Source organism: Dryobates pubescens, chromosome 25 (assembly GCF_014839835.1).
Source record: "Dryobates pubescens isolate bDryPub1 chromosome 25, bDryPub1.pri, whole genome shotgun sequence".
Lineage (NCBI taxonomy): Eukaryota > Metazoa > Chordata > Aves > Piciformes > Picidae > Dryobates > Dryobates pubescens.
Window position 1 is genome coordinate 11,597,176 of NC_071636.1, and position 27,377 is coordinate 11,624,552.

The 27,377-nt window shown below is 43.6% G+C and overlaps 2 protein-coding genes and 1 non-coding gene across 3 annotated transcripts; all 3 read left to right on the forward strand.

The window, feature by feature from the left end:
• Nucleotides 1-1,001: 1,001 nt before the first annotated feature.
• On the forward strand, nt 1,002-19,530 carry LOC128898546 (E1A-binding protein p400-like). Its single transcript, XM_054173290.1, has 17 exons — nt 1,002-2,656; nt 3,956-4,126; nt 5,493-5,571; nt 6,038-6,376; nt 7,188-7,324; nt 7,908-8,077; nt 8,638-8,803; nt 8,894-9,030; nt 10,852-10,939; nt 11,961-12,124; nt 13,672-13,841; nt 14,823-14,984; nt 15,186-15,247; nt 15,668-15,963; nt 16,515-16,969; nt 17,953-18,149; nt 19,409-19,530. The coding sequence occupies exons 1-15, from the start codon at nt 2,501-2,503 to the stop codon at nt 16,732-16,734; spliced, it is 2,517 nt and encodes an 838-aa protein (XP_054029265.1). The 5' UTR covers nt 1,002-2,500; the 3' UTR covers nt 16,735-16,969; nt 17,953-18,149; nt 19,409-19,530.
• Nucleotides 16,880-27,212, forward strand: LOC128898547 (E1A-binding protein p400-like). The gene is made up of 10 exons (XM_054173291.1): nt 16,880-16,969; nt 17,953-18,149; nt 19,409-19,520; nt 19,917-20,069; nt 23,969-24,052; nt 24,425-24,553; nt 25,504-25,548; nt 25,674-25,827; nt 26,624-26,862; nt 27,036-27,212. Exons 1-10 carry the CDS (start codon nt 16,880-16,882, stop codon nt 27,210-27,212), a joined length of 1,380 nt encoding a protein of 459 aa, XP_054029266.1.
• On the forward strand, nt 17,329-17,467 carry LOC128898553 (small nucleolar RNA SNORA49). Its single transcript, XR_008462887.1, has one exon. It is a non-coding gene; the product is annotated as a small nucleolar RNA SNORA49 (small nucleolar RNA).
• Nucleotides 27,213-27,377: the final 165 nt, after the last annotated feature.

Here is a 27,377-nt window from a genome sequence, read left to right on the forward strand (position 1 = left end):
TTTTGTGGGAGCAAGTGTGGAAGTCCTTCTGTAGAGAGACTTACACCTAGATTTTAGTTTAGATCCCTTGCTGGTTCATACTCTTGACCTTATCTGCATTACTCCAAAACTCTTTCTGTCCCTTTCAATCTGAAAAACCTCCCAACCTTTATTTGCTGATAATAAAGGTCCCTGAACTGACATGTATCTTGGTAGAAATCAAAGCTAGTATTTATAGCCTTTGGAGACAACAAAATAAGAATTAAAAACCTGGTATTTCTTATTTGTGGGTATGTCTGCTCTTTTATTTTATGGGGATTATTGATCTGGTATTTCAGCTCTGGTTTCAGTAGAGGAGATAAATAAAAATATTAATTAAATGAATACAGAAGTGGTTTCAAGTCTGAAGCAGAAGACAAAGGCCAGCGCTGGTCCCCACAGTAGGCCCGGTTGACCCCTGGGGCCGGCCAGAGCCTGTCAGGTGCCTGCGTTTGGGTCTTCCCCACCGGTGACCCTGCCTGGGACTGCGAGACGCGGCTCGGCGAGCGGCCCGTGGAGCGAGGCTGCCTTGACGGGAGGCTGAGCGCCGCTGCTGCCCGAGCTCGGCTGGCCGCCGCCGCGGGGGAGGTGCCTGCGCGCATGCGCCGGGCTCGCCGGCTCTCCGAGCGCTGCCCGAGCGTCAGAGCCGGGGCCGGCGGCCCAGGTGTGTGCCCGAGCGGCGAGGGGGAATGGGTGGTGTCGGAGCTGGGCGCCGGTGGCGCAGGTGTGTGCCGGTAGCGCAGGTGTGTGCCGGAGTGGGGTACCGGGTGCGGTGGGAGGCGGAGCAGGGCTGGGGGCGATGAAGAGTTCGGGCTGCGCAGGGACTCTGAGGCGACTGTGGGCGGGATCTCCGCCTCTGTCTGTGCACCCAGGTGCCGTTCCAGGGGTGCTAAGCCGGGGTTAGTACCTGTGCTCTCTCCTGGAAGGTGGAGGATGCTGGAGGAGCTGCCTCTTTGCCACCTCGGGTCCCGCGGCCCCTCCGTGTCCGGGCGCGGGGTCAGGAGCCGAGCGGGTGCGGGCATTCCAGCGCTTGGGAAGTCCTGACAGGAGCGGTGCTCCTGCCGTGCCTTGCAGCGGAGGAGATTTGGTAATGCGTTGCCTTTGTGCGTTAAGATAACTCTGTGTCTGCACTAAAGCTTCTTCACAGCCCGGCCAGTAGTGCGTTACTGTGTTTCGAAGCCTTGAAACCCCGCGTGGGTTTGTGTTAATGCCGTGCGTGGCCGTGGCACACGTAGAGGATAAATCATTCAGCGCCTCAGGCGGCAACGCTTGATGGAGCAAGAGATGTGGGGATCGCATGAGTGAGGCTGGGCATCACGCCTTGTTCGAGCTTCCATCACCCCCAGGGCATAGCCGTGTGCCAGAGCACCGCCCCCTCCCCATCTCCGTGTGCCAGGGCACCGACCCCTCTCCATCTCCGTGTGCCAGGGCACCGACCCCTCCCTATGTCCACGCTGCCTGTGGCCTTGGCCATCGTGAGCTGGAGAGAGCCAGGAGTGCTTCTTGACTGTCCTGTGTCATCTTCAAATATATCCGGCCAAGACACTCAGTCTGTGCTGCAGGAGTCCTCTGCATCTGGCTGCTAGGAGTAAAGTCACTGCATAAATCCACTGGAGTGAAAAAGTGTTAAAATTGAGTTAAAAGGTCAATGACTACTGAGATGAACTGTTCCTAGGTTGGGCAGAAAGCAATTCTGTGACTGTGAAAAATCATTTTATAGCAAAATCAAGAGAATTTAAAAGTTAAACCACAGGTAAATGTGGATAGAGGTTTGGAAGTGGTAGACCATTTCATTGATAATGAGCTGCTTTATTAGGTTAAATTTATTTTACTTTCAAAATAGTTCTTCACATAAAGACTAATCATTAGTTTTATTAACAGTTTAAACAAAAAAAAGGTCATAGCCTTTAGAACAGTGCTGATACATCTAGTACATGTATTAATGACTTACAGTAAAGTATTCATGATCAAATCTAAGTTTTAAGCTTTGTAATTATAGATAATTGCTTTAATGAGATTTTCCATAATTGTAACATTATATCTAATACCAATTACTATTAGAGGGTTTAAAAACCCTCTGGAGAAAATCTTGGAAAGCTCAGTGAGGGCTGCACATCTCATTTTCCAGGCACTGGGTTTAAGTTTATACCCTCTGTGCCTAATTTGTTGTTTTCTTTAACTGATGTTGTTGCATGACATTTTCCCATTTTGGTCATTTGATATCCTGGTAGAGCTTGGTTGCTTAGTTATCACCTCTCTGCAGGATGTTGTTAGAAAGATCTTGGTGGATAAATGCATTCTGGACTAGCATGCTGGTTGATCTGCATCTTCATAGCTTGTATGCAGTTTTACTGTGCTGTGGTAGAAAGTTGATTTGACTGACTAGCTGATGGTCTGCATTGCCACTTTCTTTTATTATTTCTGATACTCCAGTATTTTAATTACTGAAATTGCACTTGAAGAAAGTTTCCCTGCAGGTAGAATGCCTCCTGTTCCTCAGGTGGCTCAACAGATCAACCAGGAGCAAAACCAACAGCAAAATGGACCAGACTTGTCAAGTTTGCATTGTTCCTTGCCAGCAGACTGTGATAAGAAGCATGTGATTTTGGTCTCAACTCCAGTTCCTGTACAACAACAGGTAACAGATTTGCATATTATATTGTATGTGGCTTTGAACAGCTGGGCTTTTTTTTGTGGGTTTTAATTGCTGTTTCCTATTCTGCACCATTAAATAGTGTGAGTACTGGGAAGACAATAACCACAGAGCACTCATTAAGAAAGATAAGATTAGTTTTTGGCTCTTCACTGCTACTTTCCCTTGAAATTTTACTTCTGTGAAGAACCTGTCTGTTCATTTATGTCATTTACAAGGTCTGCCCAACTGCCCAATATTCCTGAGCTGGATTTTCATTTTCATTGAGGCAAATTATTTCAGGCTTCAAAGTAAATTTCAGACACCTGTGGAAGGTTGCAGGTAAGTAAATTCCAAGGTGCAGCAACAGGAAACTGTGTGGCAGCCCCAGTCCTGGCACAGCTGTCCTTTGGGTTTTGTGTTGAGACTTTGTGGATGCCAGAATTTATTACTCCAGCCTGGGGGGAAAGGAGCAAGTAGTTTTTGCAGAAGAATTTTCCAAGCACTAATAATTTGCATCAGATAGCCATTGTGTGGCACAGCTGGGTGTAAAGCTTCCTTTACAATAAAACTTTGTGTTCATTTAAATTGAGAATGCTCTGAAGATAGCTGTGTCTCTCTTTTGGTTTTAATTAGTGGTGCAGACATGCCATATGATTCCTTTTGAAGAGAGAATGGGAATGAGAAGGAATCAGCCAGATTCTCTAGGGGAGCAGAATTTGTTCTCGTAATGAAGTCCTGGAAGGAGATTTAATTAAAGATAATCGATTATTTTAACTTTTTATGCAGCATATTTGGAATCACAATGCAAATTTGTGCTGCATGTGCTTCCTTGCCAGCAGCTACAGAATACTTAGATGTGTTAATAAAGATGTCATAAACTAAATGTATTTTTATAGGAACTTTGTAGAGAATCCTGTCCATCTGCCATCTGGCAGAGCATTTCAGTTCTGTGGAAACTCTCACTGAATCAACCCCTCTCTTCTGATGACATCTACAGGAATTAAAAAAATCAAGTTCTCAAGGCTTCTCAAGTGTGCTACTCACAGTGCATCCCAAGCTTCTCTACTGATTTCACATAATACTGCTGCATCACAAAGTCCCTCAGAGACTTTGCATAAATCTGCACAAGATGATGTGTTATTAATTATCCCTTAATAAAGTGCAACTTCACACAGCATAGAATGTTTCCAAGAACTGAATAGTAATTGCTATTGGTTATTCAAGTAACTTTTTTCACACTGACTCTGCCTTGGGTTTGTGTTGTGCAGTAGGAAATGTAAATTTAATTGTGTTTGCTTGAAGGAGAATGAAATTCTGCAGCGAATATCAGCACTGAGGAGAGAAGGTTTATGGTCTCTGAAACGTCTGCCCAAACTCCAAGAGGCTCCGAGGCACAAATCTCATCACGATTATCTTCTGGAAGAAATGCAGTGGATGGCAACTGACTTTGTTCAAGAGAGGAGATGGAAGATGGTAACTGCCAAGAGAGTAATGTGGATTTGATATTTTCAACCAGAAAAGGGGGGGAAGAGTGGGCAGCATTTTCATGGTTAGGATGTGATCAGTGAGGATGTGTGAGTTTGGATTTGCCTCCCCACTGCGTGTGCGTAAACTTTGGGCTGTAGTCCTGATGAGGTTGTTATGGTTTAGGGTTTTTTTTTCTCTCCTAAAGGGATTTTTTTTTTTCTTTTTTATGCCTTTTTTAGATAGAACAGAGTAAAAACTTAAAATAATTTCTATGGTTTTATTCAGCTGATTTTAAGTGTGGTTCATTATCATGAGGATTTGATGCTTCATAAGGAAACATACAAGAAAAGAGAAGTGAAGAAACTGAGGGCTGTTGCTGCTTTTACTGCTAGAGAAATTGAACATTTCTGGACCACTATTAAACAGGTAAATGTGAAAAAAAACAACAAAATAATCAATCTTAAGAGGTACTGAGTAAAAACCTATTAGTCCGTAACAGTGAGAATCTTACAGCTGAGCTTTGCTCAGCCCACATGGTGAATGTGATCTGTTGGTAAAGAGAGCTTCATCTTATTGTTGCATGAATAACTTCAGGTGCCTTATATGTCACGAAGGAGAATGTTTCACTTACCCTAGTGAGGGCAGCTGGATTGCTGCAGACATTTTGATGTGAGTTATTGTTGGGTAGCTCTCACGATGTGGCTGACTTCTATTCATGGTCAGTTTTGTGCACACAGTTTGCTGCTTTGAGTGCTCTGCATTGTAGCCATGTCTGATGCCTGTTAGAATAGAATAGAACAGAATAGAATAGACCAGACCAGGTTGGAAGAGACCTTTGAGATCATTGCATCCAACCTGTCATCCAATACTATCTAATCAACTAAACCATGGCACCAAGCACCCCATCAAGTCTCCTCCTAAACACCTCCAGTGATGGCGACTCCACCATCTGCCCGGGCAGCCCATTCCAATGGGCAATCACTCCCTCTATGAAGAACTTTTTCCTAGTATCCAGCCTGAACCTCCCCTGGTGCAGCTTGAGAATGTGTCCTCTTGTTCTGGTGCTGTCTGTCTGGGAGAAGAGACCAGCCTCTGCCTGTCTACAACCTTCCTTCTGGTAGTTGCAGAGAGCAATAAGGTCTCCCCTGAGCCTCCTCCTCTCCAGGCTAAGCAACCCCAGCTCCCTCAGCCTCTCCTCACAGGGCTTGTGCTCCAAACCCCCTCACCAGCTTTGCTGCCCTCCTCTGGACACGTTGCCTGATGTTATGCTGTTGCAGAAATATTAAGTAAGTGATAGCTGTATTTAAAGCTAAGTGCATTCACATTTGTAATTTCCTTCTGCTCTTCCCCTCTCACTCTCTCTCCATTTTAGGTGGTAGATTTAAAACGGCAAGCAGAGATAGAAGAGAGGAGGAAGAAAGTATTAAATTCACAGAACATCTCAAAAAAAGGTAAAAAAAATTAAAAAGGTTCTTATTGCCTTTTGTCCTTTTGCCTGCTGGTAGTACTAGTATAAGCTCACCACCTTACTACCAGGAGCTGGTATTTTGGTCCCAGTTTTGAGGCCTAAATATCTCCTTTCTCTAGCCTGCTAACTTCCTGTAGCTTACTAAAGCTTTGATAAATGAGCTGTAAAGGCTATTTGTTGCTGGGCTCTTGTTTGTGTCAGGGATTAGTTTTATGGCCCTTGGGAGCTATGCACGAGACTGAATTCACTAAAACTATTGTGTATGCACCTGTGTCCTGCTGCAGTTTGCCCTTGTTTATGTAGTCAGGTTTGACAAGCTTACATTGTTCTCATTGTGTAGAATGCTTGTGTTCTTTAGATCCTGGATTAGCTGTAAATGGCATTAGATCTATTAACAACTTACTCATCTCTGATAATGGCAACACCATGGTTTTTATTATTTTGTGCAGAAATAACAGACTCTTTGACTAAGAAAGAGAGCCTTCAGAAGGAGGTGGTGTTTCCAGATCTTCTCACATCTACTGTAGAGAAACACATGGCAGGTTTAGCAGACGTTGCTGCTGCCGCAGAAGCATTGTTACCCAAGGGCACTGCTCCAATCACAACGGTAGTAGAAAGTGAATCTCCATCCTTATTACATGGCACTCTTAGAGGTTATCAAAAGGCAGGCCTGGAGTGGTTGGCAAAGCTGTATAAGATGAATCTCAATGGCATTCTGGCTGATGAAGCTGGTCTTGGAAAGACAGTGCAAGTTGTTGCTTTTTTTGCACACCTGGCATGTAATGAAGGTATGAAATAGCTTTAATTTAACACATCTGTGCTTTCTGCAGCTCATTAGTAAATGTGTTTTCAGTATGAAAAAAAATAAATAATTGCTTTAATATGTAGGAATGTAAAGAAATGTACCTGAAAGAAGTTTTATCAAAAAGGATGCCCAGTTCCTTTCATGTGTGTGTTTGTGTAGACGCAGCAGCCTTTGCTTGTCAGTTCTGAGGTGGTATACAGTCATTTGCAGTCACAGTATCACAGTATCACCAAGGTTGGAAGAGACCTCGAGGATCATCGAGTCCAACCTGTCACCACAGACCTCATGACTAGACCATGGTACCAAGTGCCACGTCCAATCTCCTCTTGAACACCTTCAGGGATGGTGACTCCACCACCTCCCTGGGCAGCCCATTCCAATGATGAACGACTCGCTCAGTGAAGAACTTTCTCCTCACCTCCAGTCTAAACTTCCCCTGGTGCAGCTTGAGACTGTGTCCCCTTGTTCTGGTGCTGGTTGCCTGAGAGAAGAGACCAACCCCTTCCTGGCTACAACCACCTTTCAGGTAGTTGTAGAGGGCAATGAGGGCACCCCTGAGCCTCCTCTTCTCCAGGCTAAACAATCCCAGCTCCCTCAGCCTCTCCTCATAGGGCTTGTGCTCAAGGCCTCTCCCCAGCCTTGTTGCCCTTCTCTGGACACGTTCAAGTGTCTCAATGTCCTTCTTAAACTGAGGTGCCCAGAACTGGACACAGTACTCAAGGTGCGGCCTAACCAGTGCAGAGTACAGGGGCACAATGACCTCCCTGCTCATGCTATGTCTTTTATCTCTGTAGGTAACTGGGGCCCTATTCTTGTAATTTCACACAACTTTAATGTCCTGAAGTGGGAGACTGAACTGGAATGCTGGTGTCCTGCTTTGAAAATTCTTCTGTATCTTGGGAACCCAGGAGAGCTTTTTAAAACCAGACAGGTATTGTGGAACATCTTTTCGTCTCCGCTTGTTCTGGCATAAGCATTGCACAGAGAGAAAACAACAGCCTGGGTCACAATTACACCACTGGGGTTAAACACTTCAGTATAGTGCTACTGCAACCTGGCTCTCCTCTTTTCTTTTGTGACACACCAGAACAGTGAAGGTGTTTCCTTGTTTCATGAATGCCAGTTCATAAACAGAGTTTGCTATTTCCCACTAACATCTTCTTTCATGACCAGAAACGTCTGGCTAGCCTTTTTAAGTGGTGTGTATACATCAACTGCCACAATGTCTCTTTGCACAGATATTCTGACTAGGATCTAGTCTCTGTATGGAGAAACTCAGATCTTTGCTCCAGTGATCTCATTGTGGTATTTCTAGAATTTTGTTAAAAAAATGTGTTGAATGGCAACCTGAGAATTAAACTGAGCACTTCCCTTTGGGGGATTTTGAAAGCTCTGAAGAACTGCACTGGCATAAAATGCAAAATAATCTGTTTTAATCCAGGAAGAGGAAATAATAATTTTCTCTCTGAAAGCCATCAAGAAAGCCTTTAGATTTTTGTGTTTTTATGTTGCAGGAATGGACTGACCCCAACAACTTTAATGTATGTATTGCCTCCTGCAATCAATTCTTTCAAGATTATGAAGCATTCATGAAAGTGCAATGGAGTTACCTAGTTTTAGATGAGAGGCAGAATGGTAACAATCTGACAGAGAAGCACTGGGATGCAATATTCAATCTCCAGAGGTGTGAAGTGTTCATTCAAATATTTCTATCTGCCTTTGTCTGTTGGTTACTTTCTGAAATAACTTCAACCCTGTAACTGCAGGTTTAAAATATTCACAGTCTCACAGTATCACCAAGGTTGGAAGAGACCTCAGAGCTCATCGAGTCCAACCTGTCACCACAGACCTCATGACTAGACCATGGCACCAAGTGCCATATCCAATCCCCTCTTGAACACCTCCAGGGATGGTGACTCCACCACCTCCCTGGGCAGCACATTCCAATGACTAATGACTCTCTCAGTGAAGAACTTCCTCCTCATCTCCAGTCTAAACTTCCCCTGGCGCAGCTTGAGACTGTGTCCCCTTGTTCTGGTGCTGGTTGCTAGAGAGAAGAGACCAACCCCTTCCTGTCTACAACCTCCCTTCAGGTAGTTGTAGAGGGCAATGAGGTCACCCCTGAGCCTCCTCTTCTCCAGGCTAAACAATCCCAGCTCCCGCAGCCTCTCCTCATAGGGTTTCTTGCTGTGATGTAGTTTATGAACTAGATCTTACCTTAATTGCTGTCTTCATTGCTCACAGCCATCATCATTTACTCTTGATGGATACGCTTCTGCCTACTGCCTTAAAAGATCTGTGGGCCATTGCCTGTTTCCTGATTCCAGGGATTTCCCAGTCCTATCTGGATTTTATGAAGGTGGAAGGGGATGAAGATCATTACCACAGAACCTCAGTGAGACTGCAGAGAGTATGTCTCCCTTAAGGGTAGTGTCTTCATCCTAGTATCTCTTTCTCTGAGGGAAGACAACCAGGAAACACTTGTTTTGTGTTCATTTAGGCGGTGCAGTCATTCATTTTGCGGAGGTCCAAAACGCACGTTGAGAAGCAGTTGCCAAGGAAATATGAGCATGTGCTTCCATGTGCTCTTTCTGAGAGGCAGAAGTCAATGTACCAAGACATCCTGACTCAACCAAGGTACATCTGCTGAGTGGTTCTTGATTGTTAATTCACCATTAAAGTTAGAAAGTAGTCTGCTTATGTTAAGAGAGCTTGTTTGCAAGTGTGTTATTTCTGAGGGAGTCGTGGGCAAACCTAAAGATTGAAGCACACTGCCATAATCACAGGCTAATCATGTTCTACACTAAGTGGTAATGGCATTTAGCCAATTCTTAATCCTGTGTTTATTTTGTATCTAGCTGTTTTACCAAGTGAAGAGAAGCCTAAATAAGCTGTGTTTGCAGCTTATGGGGCAAACTAGACATGGGACAAAATAGTTATAATTTAGACAATTGACCATGTGTCACAGGTTTTGTCTGAATTTAGATCTTCAGTTATTTAGGAACTGGATATCCTAGGTTATGTGTTACTTGCTTTTCTGATATGACTGGTGTGTAATTTCCAGTGAATTTGATAATCTAAAGTGGTATCTATTCAGGTGTTAAAGACCTGTGGTAGGTTAATGCTCATCCTGAAAACAAAGGGGGGAAGGGCTTGCAAGTGCTTTGCACTCCCTGCAGGGCATTTTCCCCCTGGGAAACTGAGTCTGTTCCACTCCCCCCTCCCTGCCCAGCTAGGGTATAAAAGGGAGGGCATTGCAGCCATTAGGGCTCTCTTTGGCTCCTGCCTCTCCTGGACAAGAGCTCCTGCAGCTGCCTTCCTGCTCCTCTGCCGCATGGTCAGGCCTAATCCTTCTCCCTGCTGCCTCTGTGCCTCTTCAGAGAGAGAGACTGGTTTTGTATTCTTTTTTTTTCCTCCCTCCCATCCATCCTTGTTCCTTGCTCTTGTGAACCTTACCTGTTATTGTTATATATATATATATAGTTTAAAGAAAACTCTTTACCTCTCTACTTCCAGGCCAACTCCAAATTATTGCTTGGTGGAATTGCTCATTCCCTTTTATTTCCCCTCTCTGCTGGGAGGAAGGAGGGAGGAGCAGGGGAGAGATTCTCAGCCTTGCCCCCATCTGAGCTCTTAACTCCCAGTTAATGCTCAAACCACTACAAGACCAAAGCCTGGCTATTGAGGATACATGTTTTGTATGTTATCCAATGCCATTTCCACTTGAAACAGAGCAGGTCTGTGTGAAATTCAGGTTTATGAGAGTGTGAGCTTTAGAATAGAATAGAAATAGAAATAGAATAGAAATAGAATAGAATAGAATAGAATAGACCAGACCAGGTTGGAAGAAACCTTCAAGATCATCGCATCCAACCCACCTAAACAACTAACCCATGGCACCAAGCACCCCATCAAGTCTCCTCCTGAACACCTCCAATGATGGTGACTCCACCACCTCCCCAGGCAGCCCATTCCAATGGGCAATCACTCTGTATAGAATTTCTTCCTAACCTCCAGCCTAAACCTCCCCTGGTGCAGCCTGAGACTGTGTCCTCTTGTTCTGGTGCTGGCTGTCTGGGAGAAGAGACCAGCCTCTGCCTGTCTACAACCTCCCTTCAGGTAGTTGTAGAAAGCAATAAGGTCAGAATATATTCTATAAATTATTAAACATGTGTGAATGTGAGTGGAGCTGGAGGAATGGAAAACCCACATTTTTAAACTCCTGCTTTTCCATGGTTGATCACTTGAATGTCACCAGATTTATTCAGAAACCCAGTGTGAGTGTGCAGAAAGACCTCAGCTCCTGAAAGCACTGTTTTAAGAAGGTAATTTAAACTGCATTTTCATTTTAAATTACAGAACCCAAGAACATCTTCGAAGTGGGCACTTTGTCAGTGTCCTCCCTATTCTGACACAGCTACTGAGGGTGTGTAATCATCCTGACTTGGTATGTCCCAGGCTTCCCAGTTCTTCCTGTGTATTGGACCCACTGGAGTTCACAACTGCTTCTTTAGTGCTGGATGCATTAGGATGGGATCTTTGGAAGGTGAGTAGGGAAGCAATCCTCTTCTGCTTGGCTTGCCTGGGAGAACAGGTGGCTTAGGACGTAAAATTTCTTGCACGTAATTTAGGTTCCAATTAAATCTCAGAATCTGAATTGCTAATTCATTTTTTGTTTTAGAAGCAACTGCTAGGATTATAAATAATAAGCAGTGACTTTATGGTAGCACTGAATGTAGTAGGTACACTGGGAATTTGCTGTCCTTGTCAGAGAAGGTCAGAGTAGTTTGCAGCGTTTTCTGGTTTAGCTTAAAGTTTCCAGTTAACCTAAACCAATAGGTCTTGAAATCAAGGGAAGGGTCCTGTTCTTGTCCTGTCCTGTGGAGCAGCAAGGGTGTAGTTAAGCATGTACAGCTCTGGAGATGAGAAGCTGTATCAGATTCCATAGTTTAAACTGCAGTAGTTTTAACTAGGAAAAAACCCTGGCTGAAATCCGGTTGTAATGATCTCAGTAATATCAGAAGCTTAAGAAATCTTGACTGGACAAAGCTAAAACAGTAGCACCATGTGTCCTGACAAATTCAAACAGCTACTACTTTAAGCCTGTTGGAAATATCATTGTAGGGCAGTGGGGACAGAGTGACTGTCAAAGGCTTGTGAAGGCAGTAGGGTTGATGTATCACAATGAGAATGGATCACTCTTGAGTGCTTGCTCTACAAAGACAACTGTTTTAATTACAAGCACTGAATTAACTGCAGAGCTTGTGATTGAAGGTGCTGTCCTGCTTTTTGACTCTTGGTAACATGAGGAGGATGCTCTATTTCCATGCTGTGGGTAGCTGAAACCTTTTAAAGTAACAGCAGCTGCTCTCTGCAAAATCACATGACACTTGGCTCTGTGGTTTGGTTTAATTCTGCAGTCAGCTGTGAGCTTTGTAATCATTCTCAGTTAATGTGGTGTCATTGCTACTGTTTTCCTTTTTTTCTTTTCTTCTTTTTTTTTACTACAAATGAATGGCAATAGAATATTTCTTTAGTTTGGGTTTTGTTTTCTTTTGTTTCCTAAGCATGCAGACCGGTCTCTCTTCGATGTGATTGGGCTGGAAAACAAGGTTACTTGCTATGAAGCGCAAGTACTGCCAAAACTGAAGGTAACTAGGAAGCTTATTGAAGAGATCTACTGTTCTCCTTCATCACCCAGACTGGAGCCAGTGAAGCTCAAACCAAATAGGTATGCAGTGTTCCAGTGACTGATTAATTAATTTATTTAAAGTAACAGGGAAGATGGGTAGTATTTGTGAAGGGTTGAGGGGTTCATTTAGAAGCATTTCTTTTTCTTCCTCTCTTTTGTTTCCAAACTGATCACTGCCAGAGACTGTATGCCAGCCTTCTGAGGGAAAGCAGACTGCTTTTTGCCACTAATATTTCTTTTCATTTATGAGGGCTCAGTTGTGATCTTTCCTGCCAAAGTCAATAGAGTTAAATCTGTAATCTTTTTCATGAAATGGGAGTGGAAGTGACTCCTGCAGCAGACTTTCCGAAGCAGAACAATTAAATCAACTCCTTCTAGTGAATTTTAAGTCTAAGAGGTGCTTGCAAAGCACTTGAAGAAATCTTGGTTGATTGTTAATTGGGATTTTTTTTTTTTTTGGAGGGGGGAAGTGTGTGTGTGTGGTTTAAAAAGGTGTTCTGTTAAATTTTGACCTTTTGGGGTTTGCAATTGATTCTTCTCTTTGAAGGGAGGTTGGAAGGGTTAATTTTTGAGTCCTGGAGCCAATGTAATTCTGCTGAACAACAGTGTAGACTTAATCTTATCATAAATAAGTAGACTTAAACTTATAATAAATTAACCTGTAGGAGCCCCAGACAGCTTGTGTAACAGGTGGCAAGGAGTTCTGTTAGGCTGTTCAGCCAGAAGGGAGCTTTGTCAGTTAATGGAATTTAAGAATTGGAATTGTTAGCCAAAATGTATATGTGAAGCAGAAAAAGAACTCACTCTTCTGCACCTTGACTTCTTTAGTTTCCCAAAAGATTTGTCAAGACAGACTCCCTGAGGATGCATGGAAGTGGAGATCCCCTACCCTTTGTATTTAGATTGCACTTAGCCATTTTGCTGTCCTAAGAAGTTTGATCCTTATTAGAATCTTTTAGGGAGCTTTCAGGGATCAGTGCTGGGCCACATCCTGTTCAATATCTTTACTGATGATTTGAATGAGGGTATTGAGTCCATCATCAGTACATTTGCAGATGACACCAAGCTGGGGGCAGGTGGTGTTCTGTTAGAGGGCAGGAGATCTCTGCAGAGGGACCTTGACAGGCTGGACAGATGGGCGGAGTCCAACTTGGCCTATCCTATCCTATCCTATCCTATCCTATCCTATCCTATCCTATCCTATCCTATCCTATCCTATCCTATCCTACCCTATCCTATCCTACCCTATCCTACCCTATCCTATCCTACCCTATCTTTCCTGCTGTCTCCAGACTCCAGAGATGACTTAGGAGTATGGGGGATCTGCCATGCTTGTCCCCTCCCATGTGATCTATCAGAAAAGCCTGGAGCTTCTGAGCATTTAGTGACTTAGCCTTTTACAATATACTTTTTTTCCCCTTCTCTATCTTGAGTAAAACAGAATCCTTCTGCATGTAGTTGGGTACCTGTTCTAGCTCAGATTCCTGACTAATAATAACTATTTGCATTTTAGCTTGATTTTTGCATTAGAGTGAAAGGATTAACAACCTTTTGTGTGCACAGAAAGGCAATTTGTTATTTTGAAGGTTATTTACACCAGTACTGTATGGGCAGAAGCCTGAAGGTAGAACTAGAGACTTCTCAAGGTGTCAGTTGCAGCAGAAAGTGGACACAGCAACAGTCACAGCAAATCAGCATGAGGAGACACAAAGACCGCAACATTTTGCCACGCTTTCAGAAAATCAGCATAGGAAAGGTGAGTTGTTCATGCAATAAACCATAGCTTTCTGGTTTGCTGTCTTTTCTTTTTTTTTTGTAATATTGCTTGAATTTGGGGAAGAAATGAGGTTGTACTCCATGTGTTTGCGCAACACTTATGCTAATGGAACTTGACATTAAAATTTTTCTAATGGGAGTTTGCTCACAAAATAAAAATTCCTTTTAATCTATCTGTCTGTCTTTCATAAACAGACTGATTCAATTGTGCAAACACTGCAAATTTTGGTGCAGTTGGGTTGGTCTCCAGGTGTATCATGTGAATGAATCTCTCTTCTGACCTCACCTGGAGTGTGTGAGATGGCTCTTCATGCTTGTCATTCTTAACTGCCTGAGCAGATTTAGGCATCATCACTGTCTCATTGTCTAGATTGCTAAAAGTGAATTGTGCAGGAAAAGGTCTCTTCTATTTCACTGGAGGTGTTTAGGAAGAGACAGGATGGGGTGCTTGGTGCCATGGTTTAGATGATTAGATAGTGTTTGATGATAGGCTGGACTCAAATGATCTCAAAGGTCTTTTCCAACCTGGTTAATTCTACTCCACTCCTACTCCACTCCACTCCTACCCCACTCCATTCTAGTTTTCTCACACCTGTTCAGACTCTGGAAGCCCTTGCAAAGTTTGTATGTTGTCAAATCAGATAAGTAGATGTGAAATAGCAGTCAAACTCTGTCTAGGAAGTCATCCTTTGTTTTGGTTTTCTTTTGTTTAAATAGGTGTACCAGTTGTACTGAGGGGAAGCACATTTCATGTGCAGTATAAGAACACAGAGTAGTAGAGGGAGACTTATACTGTCTGTAGTTGAGTGCAACCCAAGTGTTATGTGTGGAGTAAAATCACCCTTCCTTGAAATAGGACACACCATGTGCATGGCATAAGCATTCAAACCCTGTGATGTACTGTGCGGAAATTCTTTGTTTTAAACCTTCTACTTTGGGGTTTTTCCCCTTCATTTAACAGCCAGCAAGATAGTGCATGGACCAATGGCTTCCACAGCTGGAGCAGAAGAGGCAAGTGCTGAGCCAGAGAAGCCTGTAATGTTACAGTTCAGAGGGAAGACGTTTACTTTGTCTTACAGACAGTTCTGTCTTCTTATTGGTAGACAGTCTCTGAAACATCAAGGTAAGGTGCTACAGGATTTGATTCATATCTTTCTCTTTAAAAAGTTTAAAAGGAAAAATATTAACTATTCAAAAATCAATATCCTGGGAGCTACACTACCCTCATGTTATTAATACCAGGTGTCTGTGGAATTACATTATTTTTCTCATTAAAACATTTTTCTTGTCTTGTGGCTTTCCTGGAAAAATGAATTTGCTAAAGTGACAGTGGATGACTTGAGTACTAAATCTAAATCAGTGTCTACCCTTTCATGTCCAACTCAGGTACTGTGCTAACTCTTTTTATGATAAGATCATGAGCAGTGCATAGTTCAGCTCTGTTAGCTGAAATAGTAAAGCTTTAATATTTAAAGCATGTAGGATATTGTAATTGACTAGTCTCACCCCTCTGTGCTGTGCACTCTCCAATGGTAGTTTTGAAATCCTATTGCATTTTTTGCCAGTAGGCATAGAGTAGGAAAGCAGATTTATTTTCCATTAAAATACCAAACCTAACATCTGTCCTTGTATCACTAATACCATTCTAATCATCAGCTTTTCTCCACTTCTCCTTTCATAGTCACTCATAGCATTCTTGCATTAACTAAATTATCCTTGCTTTCCACTTTCTTTTGCATAAATTGCTTTTTCTGCATAAGCTTTATCTGGTGAAAATGCATTCAGAAAAGAATTTTGCATTTAAAGGGTGGCATAGAAGAAAAAAGACAGCTAAGAGAACACCTGGACAAGATCTATTTTGGGAATGAACGTCGTTGTTCCAGAGCCCCCCTGTACGGCAGAGACTTGTTGGAAATTTGCTCTTGGATCACTGAGAGAAAAATCTCTCAGTGTTATTCAGCCAGGATTAACAAATGGCACAGGGTTGCCTTGGAAAATTGCCTGCCATATCCAAGTACTTCAGAGGTTCTCAGGGATCCCTTGCAAGAACTCACTTTGACATTGAAGCAGCAACAGATTGCCCTGAAGGATGTCGTTACCAGGTAATGGAGACAAATCCATTTGCAGTCTTTGCACAGGTGCAGCGCTTGTGTCCTACCATCCAAAGCAGAATATTTATGTCAAGTACTGTAAAATGGCAGAAGTGATAAATGAGTTGCCTTTATTTAATCCTTATTGCAAGCTAATTCCCTTTATGCAGAATCTGTCTGCATCCCAATGTATAATTTTAGACTGTTCTAAGATTGTAAACCTCCTAATAGTTCCATGGCATTTTCTATTAGCTACATAGCAATGCTACTTTATTTTAACTTGTCTTGTGGGTTTTTTTGTGTGGATACTTACAAAAGAGTAAGTCAGTTTATTTCACTAACTTTACTGATAGGGGTTAACTTCCTCTTGTCTTGTTCTGATCTTGAGTATTTTTGCATTTACTTGATGTAAACATAAAACTTCATCTGCTGATTTACTTTCAGTTACCTTTAGCCAGCTCCTTTATGCTTCCATGCAGATACCTTCTTTATTACTGTTTTTGAGAAGCTAATAGCCCAAGCTGTTAAAAATGGATATACTAAAGTTGTGATTTGTTTTATAGATATCTGTGTGTCTTGCCAGCTGTAGCTGTTGCTCCTCCTCGTTTGTATGTAGCAAATGCACACACCCATGCGATTAAGGTCTTGAAGCTTAACTTAAAGGAACAGATACTTCCCTACTTCCATTCAATGCAGCAGATAGTCAGGCCTCCTTTTCTGCAGTTTCCAGACCCTAGACTGCTACAGCATGATTCAGGTATTAAAACCCCTACCACTGTATGAATGTCTTTCTGTATTTGTTGAATGCTACCTGCAGAACCTTACAGTTTTTGTTTCCTGAGCAGGCAAACTGGGAGCTCTGGCTGTCTTGCTTCGGAAGCTGAAGGCAAGAGGAGATCGTGTGTTGATTTTGACACAGATGATCCCAATGCTTGATATTCTGGAGCTTTTCTTGAACTTCCATTTCCTCAGATACAAAAGAGTTCATGAGAGTGGTGCTCACAGTTGGCAGAATCGGGTAAGAGGACCTCTTACTCCAGCTGATAGCGAATAGATGTTCATAGTGGGAGGGAAAACGCTGAAGGGAAGTCTGGTACATTTGCAACCTTAATTTGCATAATTTCATCAGTTACTTAAGCAAATTATGTTTGTGGCTGTAGCACAGAATATGTAATTATATATGAAATATGTCAGTCATATTACTGTCTGATGAGGCACCCAGGGTGTTTCCAAGAGGGATGCCAGGAGTTGTCCTCAATTTATGAGTAATTTGTGCTGGAAATACAGATGTTTTGTTTCACAATAGCAATCTGATTAATTGCTTTTGCTTTCATTATCTAGGTTGTTATAAGCATAGTTGCTGGTTTTATGTTGGCACTTCCTCAGCCTTACTCCAGGGGCTTTTGTGTTGTGTAGAGTGCCCTGGCATTGCCTGAGGATAAATTGAAAGTATGCTCATTTCCCTCCCCAGTAAGATTCTCAGTATCCTCTGGGGCCTACAATTTGAGCAAACATTAACAATATAGCTAAGTTACTCTTATTTTGTATTTCTAATTGCATTGTTATGCTTACTGGCAGATGCAAGGAAAACTTTACCTTAAAGCAACAGCAGGCAGCACAACAGAAGGGATTCCATGTAGTCAATAAACAAGAAAAATGATGAAGCATGCACAGAATACAATAACCCAGTCAGGTGTGCTTAGTCATAGGACATAATGTGAGCACTGTAATAGATCTTGAGATTTTTATCTGGCTGTCTGCACCATAAATTCATAGTTTTAATGGTACACAAATTATCTTGAGTTGTGTAGATCTGTAATGTGGGCAGATCACTTAGATTGCCTGCACACTTAATGTAGGTTGGGGAAGTAATAAGAAAACAAATTTCCTGATGTTCTCATTCTGTAAAAACAAACAAACAAACAAACAAAAGAGTTTATTTAGAGATTTAGGCTTTATTAATGCCATTTTGCAATGAAGTTATTTGTCTTTCCATTTTAGGAAGCCATAAAAAACTTCAACCAAGACAAGCGATTCTTCTGTGCTATTCTTTCTTCCCACACTCCTTCCACAGGTGTCAGCCATGTGGATGCAAACACCGTTGTCTTCTATGACACTGATTTAGATCCCCTGATGGATAAGAAGGCTAATGAATGGTGTGATAAAATCGCAACAGAGAGAGATGTTCATATATACAGGTGCTAAGAAATGATACATGTGTTGTAAAATCAAACCCAGAGGTTTTTAGGTGGAATTAGGTTTTTTGGTTGAGGTCATCCATTTATTTTAAGTCATTTGGTCTTTCAGGATCGCTTTAAACATTGGATCAGTCATGCATACTCCTTTCCTTCAGGCTAAAGGGAAAATGAAGGCTCTTGTCTTTTCCCTTTCTATTCCTGTCTTTCCCTTACACTTTCACCTTGTAAGCCATCTGGATTTCTGTGTGGAAACAGTCAAAATGAACATTGACATCTGTGGGTGTTTTCTGCCCTTGATAAACTTAGAATTGTAGAATGGCTTAGGTTGGAAGGGACCTTAGAGATCATCTACTCCAACCTCCACATCGTGGGTAGGGACATCTCTCAGCTAGACTCAGCTGCTCAAGGCCTCATCCAACCTGACCTTGAACACTCCCTGGGAAGAGGCATCCACAACCTCTCTGGGCAACCTATTCCAGAGTTCCACCACCTTCATACTGAAGACCTTCTTCCCAAGATCCATTCTAAACCTACTCTCCCTCAGCTTCAAACCATTTCCCCTTGTCCCACTGCTAGACACCCTTATGAAAAGTCCCTCTCTGGCCTTCCTTTACGTATTTGACTCTAAGGTCCCCCTGGAGTCTGAACAACCCCAGTTCCCCCAGTCTATCCTCACAGCAGAGGTGTTCCAGCCCTTGGATCATCTTTGTGACCTCTCCTCTGGACTTGCTCCAACAGCTCTGTGCCCTTCTTATGGGGACACCAGGACACAGGATTTGAGGAGGGGTCATTTGGTTTCAGATCACTAGTGATGAGATGCTGAGGTTTGAGTAGTTCAGAGGTGTATTTGAAAGCTTTTCTGAAGTGACTATTTCTTCTTCTGGAAGGACATGCAGAGGGGAGATCTTCCTCACCTTACACTAGTGGCTGTCCAGTGCAGACACCGTTAGGAAATGCCCTACGAGGGTAGGGATTTGTTAAAAATCCCACTATCTAGAAGACAATATAGACAGTGCAGTTTAAGTGTTAAAACAAGAACTGAAAAGTGTTTTGAAAATACAAAGTGGGATGTAAAAAGAAAATTTTCCTCTAAAACTGAAACCCAAAGACACCAATTCCTGTGAAAATACCTGATGGACTCTGAATGAGTGTTGGTGCTCACTGCTGCAGGCAAGAACATTAGACAGGAAACAGCTGAGTTTCATAAAGTGTCACTGTTTCCTGGGGACCAGTGTTTAATGAGTTTCTTTGTTTTACAGGCTTGTAAGTGGTAATTCAGTTGAGGAGAGGCTGTTGAAAAAAGGTATTAAACATTTGATTGAAGAAGTGGCTGCTCAGGGAGGTGATTGTTCAACAGACCTTTTAACTCAGGTACTGGCACATTAAGAATGTTTAGCAGTTCTGTAATGATGTGTAAAACCAGTGCTCTACCAGATCAGAGGCAGAATTTGTAACATCATCTGGGTTTGTATGTATTGCCATGCTTGTTTGTGAGTATGTGATCAGAGTTAAAAATCAGTAAAACTGAGTTGTTAGCTCTCATCCAAAAATCAGAAGATAAAAATGTCTAGAAAGAAAACCCTGTTTGTTCCAATGACAATTTGTCACTATTTTTTGGCATTGGTTTAATCAAACAAAACCAACCTCTGCAGCAAAAGGTGTCAAATATGTCTGTACTCTGACTTTTCAACTCAATTTTAGGATGATTAGAAACCTTTTGATACCATGCATTGTTTTATTGAATACTTGAAAACATGTTTCTGTAAGGTTCTGGGCTCTGAAAATGGAGATGAGGATTCCAGAAGGCTTCCAGAAGTGACACTATCTGAGATAAGAAGGGACAGAGATTCAGAGTGGTCTGCTTCAAGAGCTGCCATGGCTCCTTCCCAGTTAGAACAGCTGGCCAGCTTTGTGGAGCAGGTATGATGATTTCTCTTCTTTTGTGTAAAACTTTAGAGATACTTGACATTTCCTTCCCTGTGAACAACCAAAGGGCTTTCAGGAAGTACTATATTTCCACTCCATTTACATGAAACAGTTCTGTGCAAACTTAAATGGCCAAATACTCCTGGGAGGCCATCTGAGCTTGTTGATAGATCTGTTCATTTGCTAAAGCATCTAAGTGACCAAATGTTCTCCTGAGGGTTGTGAAGTGCACTGCACTAAATTGTATTTTGTGTTACAAAGTTGTTTTACAGTCCTGTGCTTTGCCAGATACTTGTGTTTTATCTTAACCATGAAGTGACTGTTCTGAGCATTCCCTCAGTTCTGCCAGATTCTGAGGGTACCCTCAGCAAGTACACTGATGATACGAAACTAGGCGGGGTGGCTGACACCCAGTCAGGCTGTGCTGCCATCCAGCAAACTCTGGACAGTCTGAAGAGCTGGGCAGAGGAGAACCTCATGAAGTTCAGTAAGGACAAGTGCAGAGTCCTGCATCTGGTGGGGAATAACACCAAGTACCAGTCCAGACTAGGGGTTGTCCTGCTGAAAAACAGCTCCACAGAGAAAGGCCTTGGAATCCTAGTGGACAGCAAGTTATCAATGGGACAGCAATGTGTCCTTGTGGCCAAGAGGCCAACAACATCCTTCTTTATGGTGACAGTGACAGAGCATTGGAGCAGGCTGTCCAGACAGGTTGCAGAGTTTTCTTCTCTGGAGACTTTCAAAACCATCCTGGGTGAGCTCCTGTGTGGCCTGCCCTGGTGATCCTGCTTTGGCAGGGGGGTTGGACTTGGTGATCTCTGGAGGTTCCTTCCAACCCCTAACATTCTGTGATCCTGTCTCCTTTTCCCTTTGGCTACTCAAGCAGAACCCCTGTAGCAGCCTGCTTACTAACAACCAGTCAGGAGTGTGCATAATTAATTGGATGGGATTATTATAGAATCAACCAGGTTGGAAGAGACCTCCAAGATCATCCAGTCCAACCTATCCCTCAGCCCTATCCAATCAACTAGGCCATGGCCCTAAGTGCCTCATCCAGTCTTTTCTTGAAGATTTCCAGGGATGGCAACTCCACCACCTCCCTGGGCAGCCCATTCCGATGGCAAATCACTCTGTGAAGAACTTCTTCCTAGTATCCAGCCTGAACCTCCCCTGGCACAACTTGAGACTGTGTCCTCTTGTTCTGGTGCTGCTTGCCTGGGAGAACAGACCGACCCCCACCTGGCTACAATCTCGCTTCAGGTAGTTGTAGACAGCAATAAGGTCTCCCCTGAGCCTCCTCTTCTCCAGGCTAAACAACCTCAGCTCCCTCGGCCTCTCCTCATAGGGCTTGTGCTCCAAACACCTCACCAACTTTGTTGCCCTTCTCTGGATATGTTCCATCAACTCAACATCTCTCTTGAATTGAGGGACCCAGAACTGGACACAGTAGTTAAGGTGTGGCCTCACCAGTGCTGAGTACAGGCAAAGAATAACCTCCCTTGTCCTGCTGGCCACACTGTTCCTGATACAGGCCAGGATGCAATTTGCCTTCTTGGCCACCTGGGCACACTGTTCAGCCTACTATCTACCAGCACGCCCAGGTCCTTTTCTGCCTGGCTGCTCTCCAGCCGCTCTGTCCCTAGCCTATAGCGCTGCTTGGGGTTGTTGTGGCCAAAGTGTAGAACCCTGCACTTAGTCTTGTTAAATCTCATCCCACTGGCCTCTGCCCACCCATCCAGCCTGTCAAGGCCTCTCTGCAGGCCCCTCCTACCCTCCAACAGATTGACACCTGCTCCTAACTTGGTGTCATCTGCAAACTTACTGATGATGGACTCAATCCCCTCGTCCAGATCATCAATAAAGATATTGAACAGGATGGGGCCCAGCACTGATCCCTGGGAGACTCTGCTAGTGACTGTCTGCCAGCTGGATGTGGCACCATTCACCACCACTCTCTGGGCACAGCCCTCCAGCCAATTCTTGACCCATTTCAGAGTGAATCTGTCCAAGCCACGAGGTGCCAGCTTCTCCAGGAGTTTGTTGTGGCAGACAGTGTCAAAGGCCTTGCTGCAGTCCAGGTAGACTACATCCACAGCCTGCCCCACATCCACCAGGCAGGTAACCAGATTGTAAAAGGAGATCAGGTTGGTCAGGCAGGGCCTGCCCCTCCTAAATCCATGCTGGCTGGGCCTAATCCCTTGGGCATCCTGTAGGTGCTGTGTGATTGCACTCAAGATGACCTGTTCCATAATCTTGCCTGGCACTGAGGTCAGGCTGACAGGTCTGGAATTCCCTGACTCCTCCTTCCGGCCCTTCTTGTGGATGGGCACCATGCTGGCCAGCTTCATCATCTGGGACCTCTCCAGTGAGCCAGGACTGGTGGTAAATGATGGAGAGTGGCTTGGCAAGCTCATCTGCCAGCTCTCTCAGCACCCTAGGATGGATCCCATCTGGTCCCATGCACTTGAGAGGATCCAAGTGTCTCAGCAGGTCCCTTACCGCTTCCTCCTGGCTTACAGGGGGACTATACTGGTCCCTGGCTCCATCTGCCAGTTCAGGAGGCCACCTGTGCTGAACACAACCTGTCCCACTATTGAAGATTGAGACAAAGAAGCTATTAAGTACCTCTGCCTTTTCCTCATCTTTTGCTACTATATTCCCCTCTGCATCCAATAAAGAGTGGAGGTCGTCCTTGCCTCTTCTTTAGCCATTAATATATTTACAGAAACATCTTTTATCCTCCTTTACAGCAGTGGCCAGTCTAAGTTCTAAATGGGCTTTTGCCTCTCTATTTTTTTCCCTGCATTATCTGATTTTATTTCTTTTATTTCCATCAAGAAAATGGAAGCCAACAGTTGGAGCCTATGCCTAGTGATACTGGTGAGAAGTGAGCAGACAAATTAAGAACCAGGATGCCAGATTTCTGGTCCTTAGATGTCATTTCCACTTGAATTACAGTGTCAATATTTGCAAAGAAATGAATACCTTTGTTTGGTGTCTGTGGGTTCTGCTTGTTTTTACCACACTGGCTATTTATGTGTTTCTAATTTGAAAGCTAAATAACAAGCAGTGTGGCAAAATCTAGAGTCCAAGGGCATGAGATTTAACACAGCTAAGTGCCAGGTTCTGCACATTGGCCACAGCAATCCCATGCAGTGCTACAGGCTGGGGTCAGAGTGGCTGGAGAGCAGCCAGGTGGAGAGGGACCTGGGGGTACTGGTTGATGGTAGGCTGAACCTGAGCAGTGTGCCCAGGCAGCCAAAAAGGCCAACATAATCCTGGCCTGTATCAGGAACAGTGTGGCCAGAAGGAGCAGGGAGGTCATTCTGCCCCTGTACACTGCACTGGTTAGGCCACACCTTGAGTACTGTGTCCAGTTCTGGGCTCCTCAGTTTAGGAAGGATGTTGACCTGCTGGAATGAGTCCAGAGAAGGGCAACAAAGTTGGTGAGGGGTTTGGAACACAAGCCCTATGAGGAGAGGCTGAGGGAGCTGGGGTTGCTTAGCCTGGAGAGGAGGAGACTCAGGGGAGACCTTATCACTCTCTACAACTACCTGAAGGGAGGTTGTAGACAAGCAGAGGTTGGTCTCTTCTCCCAGGCAACCAGCACCAGAACAAGAGGACACAGTCTCAAGCTGTGCCAAGGGAGGTTTAGATTGGCTGTTAGGAGGAAATTCTTCATAGAGAGAGTGATTGGCCATTGGAATGGGCTGCCCAGGGAGGTGGTGGAGTCACCATCATTGGAGGTGTTTAGGAAGAGACTTGATGGGGTGCTTGGTTGCATGGTTTAGTTGATAAGGTGGTGTTGGATGATAGGTTGGATGTGATGATCTTGAAGGTCTCTTCCAACCTGTTTTATTCTATTCTATTCTCAAATGTTTTTTTCTGTACAGATGAAGCCAGTTGAAAAGTATGCCTTGAATTTCTTGGAGTTGTTTCATGCTTCAGGTGATCAAAAAAGCCAGAAAGTCAGCAAGGTAAGTGGCTAGATTTCATTTTCTAACTAATTAATGAAAGCAAAATAGAAAACCTCAGCTGTTGTCAGGGCTTTGTTGTTTAGTTTTGTTTCTTTGTTGTTGTTGTTCGTGTGGGATTTTTGTTTGTTTGTTTATGAACACTGAAATTTTGCATGCAATGATCACATTGATTCTTAAACTAACAGGTAGATGTATTTCCTTTTCTCTTTCCTGGTGTGAGGGCCTTACCCAAGAATGAAAACTCAGTTTAACTAATGCTGTTGTGACTGTTAGCTTATAATAGGTGGGACTCAGTTCAGTGGTAATTTACTGCTGTTAGCATAGCTCTTGTCCAGAGTGTTTCTAATTTAAAGTGTATACATTTCCTAAAAGGAGTTCAAGACTGCAAGCATCAAGTGGGAATATCAGCATGCCAAGATGCTGGAAAAGGCAAAAGAAGAATTTCAGCAGGAAGTGCAAGATGCTCTCTTGACATATACCAGACAAGATGCATATAATGTGGTAATATTGAAGGCATCTCTGTGTTCTTTGAAGAATTTGCATTTTGTGACCCCCACCTCAAATCCTATGTCCAGTTCTGGTGTGCCCTTCATAAGAAGGACACAGAGCTGCTGGAGTGAGTCCAGAGGAAGGCCACAAAGATGATTCAAGGGTGGAACACCTCTGCTGTGAGGATGGGCTGAGGGAGCTGGGGTTCAGCCTAGAGACAAGAGGACTCCAGGGAGACCATAGAGCTGCCTTCCAACACCTGAATGGATCCTACAGGAAGGCTGGAGAGGACTTTTGATAAGGGTGTCTAGCAGTAGGACAAGGGGAAATGGTTTCAAGCTGAGGGAGAGGACATGTAGACTGGGTCTTAGGAAGAAGTTCTTCAGTGTAAGGGTGGTGGAACTCTGGAATAGATTGTCCAGAGGTGTTGTGGATGCCTCCTCCTTGGGGGTGTTCTAGGTCAGATAGGATGAGGCCTTGGGCAGCCAAGTCTAGCTGAGAGGTGTCCCAGTCCATGGTGAGGAGGCTGGAGTAGATGATCTCTAAGGTCCCTTCTAACCTAAGCCATTCCATGACTCTGAACCATGAATTGAAATGTCTGTTGGGGTTGGTATTGTGCTGATGGTGTGCCTTTGCACAATTACTGTACTCTTTAAATTGAAGCTTTCACTCTGTGGACAGTTTTAGCTCTGTAGAGTAGCAGGCTGTTGTTTTGGTAGAACTGTGGGTTGGTAGGCTGACTTGGAGCAGAAACACACAGCTATGTATCAAGGTATGTATGTATAACTGCAAGAAGAGATTGAGAAAAATACTGAAATTTGAGAGTAATTCCTTGCAATACTTCTCCCCCCCCAACTCTAATGTGAAAATTGCAGTGTTGCAAACAAACTTATGTTTGTAAATGTTGAATACTGGGCTGGATGGTGCATTGAGGTATCAAAAATTCTTTGTTTCTCCAACAGGAATTTGTCTGTGAAGGACCAGATGGAGAAACAGAAATAATGCCTGTAAGTCAGTATCTCTTCTTTGATCTGAAGGAAACCTGACCCAAAATACTGTAACTCATGTCAAACTATTGGTTATGGGGGTTTTGATGTTGTTGTTGCTGATTGTTTTTTGGTTTGTTCTGAAGCTTTGGGCTCCCCCTGCTTTACCTGAGACTCAAGATGATGTCTACACTGATCCTGTTATGTGTCTGATGTATACCAGTACCCCAATTCCGGAGTCTAAGCTTCCACCTCTGTTTGTTAGGAGCACGCGTAAGCGTCAGAGACCAGATCTGTCATGTAAGTTGGGATTCAAAATTGCATGGGGAAGTGTGATAATGTGTTTGTGTGGAACAGTGTGACAGCTCTTCTGCAAGAATCTCTTCGTGTTTAAAAATGCAGGCATGCCTGCACTGTTATCTCTGTTAAGATTGTGATCACTGAGCAAGATGATTGGATGTGGAGCATGAGCAGAGGGAGTGCAATGTGGAAGCTTGCTATTGTCCTTACAGACTAGACATAGAAATATTAAATGAGCAGGAGTTAAAGCAGTGAGACTCCTGTGTGTCACAGAATCATTTATTGTGGCCTTCCAGTATCTGAAGAGGGCTTACAAGAAGGCTGGGGAGGGACTTCTTAGGATATCAGGTGGTGATAGGACTAGGGGGAATGGAATGAAGCTGGAGGTGGGGAAGATTCACACTGGATGTGAGGAAGTTCTTCACCATGAGAGTGGTGAAACCCTGGAATGGGTTGTCCAGGGAGGTGGTTGAGGCCCCATCCTTGGAGGTGTTGAAGACCAGGCTGGATGAGGCTCTGGCCAGCCTGATCTAGTGTGAGGTGCCCCTGCCCATAGCAACGGGGTTGGAACTAGATGATCCTGTGTCCATTTCATTTGGTTTTAAGTGTATTTTCTCAGTGAAGCTATTGCAAAATGACTGATCAAGTCAAATACTGGATTAGGTTCCCTATAAACTGAAGGTACCTGTATTCAGAAAAGGCTTATCATTAGGTTATTTGCAGCAGTTTCCTGTCATGACCCTGTTGCACAAAGTTCCTCTCTCACTGGAGAGAACAACTTTGTCATGCCCAGTAGCCTCAGGTGAGAGAAAGAAGCATTGCCACAGAAGGATGGTTGTTCCTCCACCTTCCCTTTTTGAGCAAGTGACTCCGAGAACACTGAAAACACGACAGAAGAGCAAAGCTCAGAAGAGTCTGCTCAGGGTCCATCAGAAAACATACTTTGCAAGACCTTCATCAGCTTTCCAGCTAGCTGCTGCTGCTGATCAAGATAGTCCTGCATGGATAATTGCTGAAGACCTGGCACTATTAAAAGTAAGCTGGCACTTTGTTTTTATTGACTTGAAAAACTTTTTACGTGGAATTTTAACTGCAGCAACCACAGACCTGGATTACCAAGGGATTGTACCTGCTTGTGCAAGAAAAGCAGGAAGAAAAAAAGCATTTAATGGAACATGACATTGATGTGATTTTTCTCTGCCTCCTAGGTGGTGAAACAGGTACAGACACTTCCTTTAAACCTCACCACTGTGTCACCAGCACAAACAGCAAACTGGGACTTCGTCAGTGATGTCATTAGCTCTAGCAACTATGCTTATCGCTCCCCAGAGCAATGCAAAAATCATTACAGAAAAGCATTTGAAGGGAAGGTGAGTTTCAGCTGAAATGTGCATTACAGTGTGAAGACTTGGGGGGTTTTGTTGGGGTTTTGTTGTTTTGTTTTTTTTTGGTTGGTTTGAATTCCTCATTGGGCTACATGAAAGTTTAATAAGCAGAATCACAGTCTCCTTCTCTGGAGACTTTCCAAACCCACCTGCTTGCATTCCTGT

What these genes read in the sequence shown, in the direction of transcription:
- LOC128898547 (XM_054173291.1), top strand. Translation starts at nt 16,880, where the DNA reads ATGCTTGATATTCTGGAGCTTTTCTTGAACTTCCATTTCCTCAGATAC. An exon ending in CAACAGACCTTTTAACTCAG is followed by an intron (nt 19,521 to 19,916) that starts GTACTGGCACAT and finishes TGTTTCTGTAAG; the next exon opens with GTTCTGGGCTCTGAAAATGG. An exon ending in TCAGAGACCAGATCTGTCAT is followed by an intron (nt 25,828 to 26,623) that starts GTAAGTTGGGAT and finishes CATGCCCAGTAG; the next exon opens with CCTCAGGTGAGAGAAAGAAG.
- LOC128898546 (XM_054173290.1), top strand. Translation starts at nt 2,501, where the DNA reads ATGCCTCCTGTTCCTCAGGTGGCTCAACAGATCAACCAGGAGCAAAAC. An exon ending in ACACCTGGCATGTAATGAAG is followed by an intron (nt 6,377 to 7,187) that starts GTATGAAATAGC and finishes TTATCTCTGTAG; the next exon opens with GTAACTGGGGCCCTATTCTT. An exon ending in AGAAAATCAGCATAGGAAAG is followed by an intron (nt 13,842 to 14,822) that starts GTGAGTTGTTCA and finishes TTCATTTAACAG; the next exon opens with CCAGCAAGATAGTGCATGGA.